The sequence below is a fragment of the Phacochoerus africanus genome, chromosome 6, assembly GCF_016906955.1.
Source record: "Phacochoerus africanus isolate WHEZ1 chromosome 6, ROS_Pafr_v1, whole genome shotgun sequence".
NCBI classification, from domain to species: Eukaryota; Metazoa; Chordata; class Mammalia; order Artiodactyla; family Suidae; genus Phacochoerus; species Phacochoerus africanus.
In genome coordinates this window covers 98,439,326-98,448,756 of record NC_062549.1, presented here as the reverse complement: position 1 = coordinate 98,448,756, position 9,431 = coordinate 98,439,326, and the positions used below count along the sequence as shown (strand labels likewise).

General features: G+C 43.0%; 1 protein-coding gene across 6 annotated transcripts in view; it reads left to right on the top strand.

Annotated features, from left to right (window-relative positions):
* Positions 1–9,431, top strand: part of GABPB2 (GA binding protein transcription factor subunit beta 2) — a 31,785-nt gene that overhangs the window by 1,913 nt on the left and 20,441 nt on the right. For 2 of the 6 annotated variants that reach the window (XM_047784698.1, XM_047784695.1), the window contains exons 2-4: positions 4,797–4,942; positions 6,879–7,046; positions 7,897–8,091. In XM_047784698.1, the coding sequence (XP_047640654.1) occupies positions 4,835–4,942; positions 6,879–7,046; positions 7,897–8,091 (471 nt within the window). In that variant the 5' untranslated portion in view covers positions 4,797–4,834. The remainder of the gene's footprint in view (positions 1–4,796; positions 4,943–6,878; positions 7,047–7,896; positions 8,092–9,431) is intronic. The other 4 variants (XM_047784696.1, XM_047784701.1, XM_047784697.1 and 1 more) reach the window with 2 other exon arrangements.

The window sequence follows — 9,431 nt, the reverse complement described above, 5'->3', positions numbered from 1 at the left end:
CAAAATTTTTTTTCTTTGGCCACATCTGCAGCTTATGGAAGTTCCTGGGCCAGGGATTGAATCTGAGCTGCAGCTGTGACCTATGGCAAAGTTGCAGCAACACTGGATCCATAACCCACTGCACCACAGCAGGAACTCCTATCTTTCTGAATTATGGTTTTTTTCTGGGTATATGCCCAGGAGTGAGATTGCTGGATCATATAGCAACTCTATTAGTTTTTTTTTAGAAATCTCCATACTCTTTTTCGTAGTGGCTGCACCAGTTTACACTCTCACTAAGTGTGTAAGAGAGCCTGATTTTCTCCACATCCTCTCCAGCATTTATTTGTAGACTTTTCATCTCTTTTTAAAAACATCTATGGAGGGAGTTCCCGTTGTGGCTCAGTTGTTAGCGAACCCGACTAGCATCCATGAGGATGTGGGTTCGATCCCTGGCCTCCATCAGGATCTGGCATTGCCGAGAGCTGTGGTGTAGATTGCAAACACAGCTCGGATCTGGCATTGCTGTGGCTGTGGTGTAGGCCGGTGGCTACGGCTCCGATTAGACCCTTAGCCTGGGAATCTCCATATGCTGCGGGAGCAGCCCTAGAAAAGGCAAAAAGACAAAACAAACAAACAAAAAAAGAATGGAATTACTTTCTGATAATAGAGTACTTTGTGGTCAAGAGCTCAAGCACTCCATCAATTATTAAAACATGTTATTGAAAATTCTTGGGTGCTGCTTTGGGAAAGGGCGTGGGTTCTGTTTTTTTATTCATCTCCAATATTCTAGGAGGCAAATTAGATGAGATTTTTGTTTCTTCTCTTTGTGTGTGTAGGGAAAGTGGAGGTGCATCCAGTAAGGGAGAATGTTTTCCTTTTATTTTTAGTAATCAAGGAGGCCAGACATGCTTATTCTTAGGCTGCATTTCTTATCTGGTAGATAAGCCAGTGTTGTCATAGTATATGATAGAACGGCACATAGTGCACCCCAAATCCAGTTATTTTAAAAATACATTTTAGGGAGTTCCTGTTGTGGCTCAGTGGTTAGCAAACTCTGGCATCCATGAGGACCCAGGTTTGATCCCTGGCCTCACTCAGTGGGTTAAGGATCCGGGGTTGCTGTGAGGTGTGGTGTAGGTCACAGATGCAGCTCAGATCTGGTGATGCTGTGGCTGTGGCATAGGCTGACGGCTAAAGCTCCATTTCAGCCCCTAGCCTGGGTACCGCCATACACCAAGAGTGTGGCCCTAAAAAGACAAAAAAAGATCCTCCCCCCAAAAAAGTATACGTTTTTTTTTGTTTAACATAGATGCCTCAGATTAACTAAAAAAAAGTGAGAATAGGGGGAGAAAACAACCTTGAAGAACACATTTCTATGAGACTTTTTTTTATGTTAGATAATTAGTGTAACAGCCTGTTTACATTCTTTTTTTTTTTTTTTTTGTCTTTTGTCTTTGTTGTTGTTGTTGCTATTTCTTGGGCCGCTCCCGCGGCATATGGAGGTTCCCAGGCTAGGGGTGGAATCGGAGCTGTAGCCACCGGCCTACACCAGAGCCACAGCAACAGCAACTCGGGATCCGAGCCGCGTCTGCAACCTACACCACAGCGCACGGCAACGCCGGATCATTAACCCACTGAGCAAGGGCAGGGACCAAACCGGCAACCTCATGGTTCCTAGTCGGATTCGTTAACCACTGCACCACGACGGGAACTCCCCTGTTTACATTCTAATCCCAAAGTTTAACTACAATATCTTTTTTTTTTTTTGAGGGCCGCACCCGTGGCATATGCAGGTTCCCAGGCTAGGGGTTGAATCAGAGCTACAGCTGCCAGCCCATACCACAACCACAGCCACAGCAACACCAGATCCGAGCCTGGTCTTCAACCTACACCACTGCTCACGGCCATGCCAGATCCTTAACCCACTGAGCGAGGCCAGGGATCAAACTCATAACCTCATGGTTCCTAGTCGGATTCGTTTCTGCTGCACCACAATGAAATAAGGCTTTTGATGGCCTATTTAAACAATGGGAGGAAACATTTGGGTCAGTGGTCATTTAGAGGTACAGATGCACAGACTCATAAAGAAAAGTGATAAAATTAATGTATATATGGAGTTCCTGCTGTGGCACAACAGGATTGGCTTGGCAATGTCTTGGGTGTACCAGCCAGCACAGCGGGTTAAGGATCCAGTGTTGATGCAGCTGTGGCTTAGGTCACAACGTCGGCTCAGGTCTGATCCTGGCCTGGAAACACTATATCCCTCGGGGTGGCAAAAAAAAAAAAAATTAACGTATGTATGAAAGCAGACTATAGTGGACAAAATTGATGGTTCAGAAAAATTTTGCTGGAGTTCAAGTACTAAAAACACCAGTTACAATGGGATAAGATCAGTTTATTTAAAGGATCTGGTTTTCCACAGGTATCAGCTTCCCAGAAATGTGAAGCAAACCAGATTTCTCCTTAAGCAGATACTTCAACGTACAACTGAATATTTTTTGTGGTAGAGAATAGAGCTGAAATTTCACTATTAGGATAATTTAATCATGCTTCATGCCAGTATTCTAAACAATCCTGTATAGGGCATTCTTTCACTTTGTGGTCCATTATTGTAGAGGTGTTTAAAGCTTGGTGATGTACCTTTTATCTATATTATAAGTTTTTTGGCCATACCCAGAGCATGAAGATGTTCCTGTGCCAGGTATCAAACCTATATATACCACAGCTGTAACCAGAGTCATAGCAGTGACAACACCTGATCCTTAACCCACTGAGCCACCAGTGAACGCCCCAGTAACCATCAATTTAAACAGACTTACTTTCCATTGTTTATTACTTTCAATTTTGTGTGTTTAACAATAGCTTTCTTTTTTTTTTTTTTTACCCTAATTAACCAAGATTTGGCTATGTGCCTTTTACAAGGGAAGAAAAACAGCTTTCTTACTCAGATGCTTTTATCCCTATGAGCTTTCAGAGAAAAAAAATTTTTTTTTTAGGGCTGCCCCTGTGGCATATGGAAGTTCCCAGGCTTATACCACAGCAATGCCAGATCCAAGCCACATCTTACAGCTCACTGCAATGCCAGATCCTTAACCCACTGATCAGGGCCAGGAGTTGAACCACATCCTCGTGCATACTAGTCAAATTTGTTGCCACTGAGTAACAATGGGAACTCCCACAAAAATTTTAATAATGCCCACATTATTAAATGAAAAGCTATAATATATTTAGATATAACTATACTTTTTTTTCTTTAGATAAAGCCTGGAACTCCTAGACATAATTATACTTTTTTTATTTTTTGCTTTTTAGGGGCGTACTCACAGCATATGGAGATTTCCAGGCTAGGGATCTAATCAGAGTTACAGCTGACAACCTACACCACAGCCATAGCAACGCCAGATCCTTAACCCACTGAGCGAGGACAGGGATCGAACCCACAACCTCATGGTTCCTGGTCGGATTCGTTTTCGCTGCGCCATGACGGGAACTCCGACATAATTATACTTTTTTTTTTGTCTTTTCTAGGGCTGCTTCCCGCAGCATATGGAAGTTCCCAAGCTAGGGGTCTAATTGTGCCTACGCCACAGCCACAGCAATGTGGGGTCCGAGCTGCGTCTGCGACCTACACCACAGCTCATGGCAACGCCAGATCCTTAACCCACTGAGCAAGGCCAGGGACCAAACCCGAAACCTCATGGTTCCTAGTCGGATTCATTAACCACTGTGCCACGACGGGAACTCTGACATAATTATACTTTTAAACAAAGTATATAACCTGGCCAAGCTGATTACTTTGTTTAAAACAAAAAAAACTAGGTGTTGCTAGGACACTTTGGACAGGTGCAGTGACTTCTCTTTGTTCAGGCACTGTACCTACACCGATATGGTTAAAATTTTTTTTGGAAAAATGTCTGCCATTAACTTGAGTCAGCATCCTTGGTTTTCTGTTCATTCTTCCATGTAACATACTGTTCCTACTCGTGGTTGTTTCAAAAGGGAGGAAATGCTGTTTTATTGATTCTTTAAGCTAGAAAGGCAGTAATGTGGTTCACATATTTCCAAAGTATTTTTCTGGAGATTAAAAGTGAGGTAACTGGAGTTCCCATCGTGGCGCAGTGGTTAACGAATCCGACTAGGAACCATGAGGTTTCGGGTTCGATCCCTGGCCTTGCCCAGTGAGTTAAGGATCCGGCGTTGCCGTGAGCTGTGGTGTAGGTGGCAGAAGGGGCTCGGATCCCGTGTTGCTGTGGCTCTGACATAGGTCGGCAGCTACAGCTCCAATTCAACCCCTAGCCTGGGAACCTCCATGTGCTGCTGGAGCGGCCCAAGAAAATGGCAAAATAACAACAACAACAACAAAAACAGAAAGTGAGGGAACTATAATTTAAAGCCTAAAAGTTTCTCAAATATCTGACTGTGCTGGGTGAGGTCAAAAAGAAGTGCCTTGGAGTTCCCGTCGTGGCGCAGTGGTTAACGAATCCGACTAGGAACCATGAGGTTGCGGGTTCAATCCCTGGCCTTGCTCAGTGGGTTAAGGACCCAGCGTTGCCGTGAGCTGTGGTGAAGGTCCCAGAGCGGCTCGGATCCCGAGTTGCTGTGGCTCTGGTGTAGGCTGGCAGCTGCAGCTCCAATTCGACCCCTAGCCTGGGAACCTCCATATGCCGCGGGAGTGGCCCAAGAAATAGCAAAAAGACAAAAAAAAAAAAAAAGAAGAAGTGCCTTACCAGGTAGTCTGCTTGAGAATTGTATTACATATATACAGATAGAAGTCTTTTAAAAACATTTTACAGGAAGCTTTCCTTGTGTTTAAGTTATAGCTTCCCACAAACTTGTGTTCCTATGCATAAAGATGTCTTTGGTGGACTTGGGGAAGAGGTTGCTAGAAGCAGCAAGAAAAGGCCAAGATGATGAAGTCAGAACATTAATGGCAAATGGTGCCCCATTCACCACAGACTGGGTAAGCTCTCTCAATTATTCCCAGCATGTGCTGTTACCAGCCTTTTTCTTAAAGGCCAAACAGCCTATATAGATTTTTCTTCATTCCCTTTCTACCTCAGCCTCCTCAGAGTTTCCTTTTTTTTTTTTTTCTTGTCTCATCTGAATGTATAGTTTTCTTTTTCTTTTAGTTTAGCAAATTGAAAGGGTCTCCTGTGGACATATAGGTGGTAATAGTAAGGCATTATGTACTTGTACTTTTTAATAATGCTTTTTAGAATATTTTCTAAAGGTTTACTTTTCCCTGGATTGCACTTGGACTATAGGCTTCTGTAATTAGCTAGAAATTAAACAAAGTCAGTATGGTAAGAGTGCATTTCTAAACTAATGAACTCCTTTCCTTTTCTCCAAAATGTCTTGGTTAATAAGGAATAGTCTAGCCATTTTGTTTCCTTTACCACTGCTAAAAAAACATTAAAGAGGAAGGGGTAATTTCATGAGTTCAGACAGCCGTCTTGGAGAACAGAATCTCAGAAGATCCAGGTCCAGGTTATAACATGGGCTTGCTTAGTATTCACAGATTTTGGTAAGCATTACCTAATTTTAACAATCTGATGAGCAGTGTCCTCTATTCTAGAGTGATGAATTCATAACTTTAGAGGCCAGCAGGTTCCTAGCACTTTACAAAAAGGAAGAAAGCAAACCCATAAGATTAGCATTTCTACAAATAGACCTGAAAAAAGCAATAAGAGTTAAATCCAGTAGGCACAGAGGCCAAATATATGAAAAGCAAAGAATAAACAAAATAGGCTTACAATAAAGAGCATAACACAAAGAAAAGACTAGATCTCTGGCCAAGACGGATGCTGATAGGTAACTCTTACAAGACTTGCTTACTACTACTGACATTGCTAAATTTTTTTTTTTGGCACTTCATCTCATCAGTCTTTTTGCTTTGCTTTACTGTGATGACAAACTTCTATTTCAGCCTATTAAATTTGCACTCCAAATTGCACATATAACTTTCTAATCTCTGCTCTTTTCCAAAGAATTCTTTTTTTCTTTTTCTTTCTAGGGCCACACCCTCAGTGTATAGAAGTTCCCACACTAGGGTTCGAATTGGAGCTGTAGCTGCCAGCCTACACCACAGCCACAACAACGTGAGTCCTGAGCCACGTCTGCAAACTACAGCACAGCTCACAGCAATGCCACATCCTTAACCCACTGAGCGGGGCCAGGGATTGAACCCGAGTCCTCATGGGTACTAGTCAGGTTTGTTGGTGCTGAGCCACAATGAGAACTCCCATAAGAATTCTTTTGAACCTACCTATGCTTTCCTTTTATCCCTGACTCAGAATGCTCTTTTCTGTCCACTTTATACTTCCTCTTAGCCGTGCTTAAAACCATGTCCTTTAGGGAATTTTACCTGATAAGTCCACCTGACTTAATTCCATTGTACTTAGCACTTATTTAATTGGTGGTATATTTATTTGCCCATTTGTTTACTAATTTTAATTAAATCATTTCTTCTGGAGTTCCTGTCATGGCGCAGTGGTTAACCAATCTGACTAGGAACCATGAGGCTATGGGTTCAATCCCTGGCCTTGCTCAGTGGGTTAAGGATCCGGCGTTGCCGTGAGCTGTGGTATAGGTCGCAGACTTGGCTCAGATCCCACGTTGCTGTGGCTCTGGCATAGGCTGACAGCTACAGCTCCGATCAGACCCCTAGCCTGGGAACCTCCATATGCCGCGGGAGCAGCCCAAGAAATGGCAAAAAGACAAAAAAAAAAAAAGTCATTTCTTCAGCTTATCTGCCCAACCAGACTCTCTCTCCAAGGACAAAAACCTGGACTTTATCTCTTGTTCATTTGTATCCCTCCAGTAATGATTTAGGACTCTGCATATGGTTGATATTAAATGTGTCTTATTTTTACTAAATAAGTATTATTTTCCCACAGCTTGGAACATCACCCCTGCACCTTGCAGCCCAATATGGTCATTATTCCACAGCAGAAGTGCTCCTTCGAGCAGGGGTTAGCAGGGATGCCCGGACCAAAGTGGACAGGACCCCGTTGCATATGGCTGCAGCTGATGGACATGCACACATCGTGGAACTGCTCGTTAGGGTAAAGGAAAATAGTGGCAGGTCTATATTATATATATTAAAAAAAGGAGGAGTTCCCGTCGTGGCGCAGTGGTTAACGAATCCAACTAGGAACCATAAGGTTGCGGGTTCGGTCCCTGCCTTTGCTCAGTGGGTTAACGATCCGGCGTTGCTGTGAGCTGTGGTGTAGGGTCGCAGACGTGGCTCGGATCCCAAGTTGCTGTGGCTCTGGCGTAGGCCGGTGGCTACAGCTCCAATTAGACCCCTAGCCTGGGAACCTCCATATGCCGCGGAAGCGGCCCAAGAAATGGCAAAAAAAGACAAAAAAAATATATATATATATATAAAAAGACATACACCTCCTTGTTTTCTTACTGAAACAGGGTAGTAGGAAGCTAGGTTGGGAAAGATTAAGTTTAGGATAGTTTATAGTATTAAGTTGCATCTCTTTCAAGAGTCATGGCTTTAGGATTTTGTTTTCTAATTATTTATTTATATGTGTAATTTTTTTAAAGGCTAAACAGACTTTATTGATTTTTCTTCATTTTTCTTCTGCAGGTATTCTCTGCTCTTATGCCTGTTTTTTTTTTTCGGGCACTCCGTTAATAAATGCAACAAAAATCTGTTCTCTTCCACTTTCTCTCCCATCTGTTATAATTTCCCAGTGATGTCCTTAAAAGATCCTCTCCTGTAGGATGTTATATCAATCAGCACTCAGGAGAATTTGAGACATGTTTTTCCCTTTGATAGTTCTTAAATATTTCTAAATTTGGATATGTATAATCTCTATGGAAATCCTCTGTATTTGGTGATGGAATATTGCACCTATGCTACCATAACCAGTATCTGAAAAAATTACTTTTCTCTGACAGAATGGTGCAGATGTGAATGCCAAGGACATGCTAAAGATGACAGCTTTGCACTGGGCCACAGAGCACCACCATCGAGATGTTGTAGAGCTACTTATCAAATACGGAGCTGATGTCCATGCTTTCAGCAAGTTTGATAAATCTGCCTTTGACATAGCCCTGGAGAAAAACAATGCTGAGATTCTGGTCATTCTTCAGGTATTGCTTTTTTTTTTAATACCACTTCAGTATGCTTCAGTTGAAGTTAAGAATTTTTTACAGGAGCTTAATCAAAACTGAATTTTCCCTATCTTATTAAAGTAGTACTTCAGTATGTCAGTCTTGTGAACTTTTTGTTTTATTTTATTTTATTTGCTTTTTAGGGCCACACCCATGGCATATGGAAGTTCCCAGGCCAGGGGTCAAGTTGGAGGTACAGCTGCTGGCCTGTGCCACAGCGACAGCCATGCAGGATCTGAGCCACGTCTGGACCCACAGAGCTCACAGCAACACTGGATCCTTAATCCACTGAGTGAGGCCAGGGATTGAACACCAGCCTCATGGATACTAGTCAGATTCATTTCCACTGTACCACAATGGAAGCTCCTTAAAATTTTTTTTAAATTAACATTCTGTAAAGCCCTGAATTATTCATGGTGATCGAAGAGCAATGTTGTGACCAGTATAAGAACAAGATTTATTTGACTTTAGACATTGTTTTTTGTGTGAAAATTCACTTTGTTATTTAAAAAAATTTTTTTTTGTCTTTTTGTCTTTTCCAGGGCTGCACCCATGACATATGGAGGTTCCCAGGCTAGGGGTCTAATTGGAGTTGTAGCTGCCGGCCTACACCACAGCCACAGCAACACAAGATCCAAGCTGTGTCTGTGACCTAGACCACAGTTCACGGCAATGCTGGATCCTTAACCCACTGAGCGAGGCCAGGGATCGAACCCGCAACCCGCAACCTCATGGTTCCTAGTCGGATTCGTTAACCACTGAGCCACAACAGGACCTCCAAAATTTCACTTTTTTTTTTTTTTCTTTTTGCTATTTCTTTGGGCCACTCCCTCGGCATATGGAGGTTCCCAGGCTAGGGGTCTAATCGGAGCCGCAGCCCCCTGCCTATGCCAGAGCCACAGCAACGCGGGATCCGAGCCGCGTCTGCAACCTACACCACAGCTCATGGCAACGCTGGATTGTTAACCCACTGAGCAAGGGCAGGGACCAAACCCACAACCTCATGGTTCCTAGTCGGATTCGTTAACCGCTGCGCCACGACGGGAACTCCCAAAATTTCACTTTCTAATTGAACTTGACCTGGGACAATTTATAAGCCTCTTTATGTTTTATGAATATACATCAACTGATGTGAGACTGCACATAGCTCTAAAGCATATTGAGTCATAAGGAAGCTATCCAGAATTAAAAATCAGGAGTACCCATCATGGCGCAGTGGAAATGAATCCAACTAGGAACCGTGAGGTTGCAGCTTCAATCCTTGTCCTTGCTCAGTGGATTAAGGATCTGGCATTGCCATGAGCTGAGGTGTAGGTCAC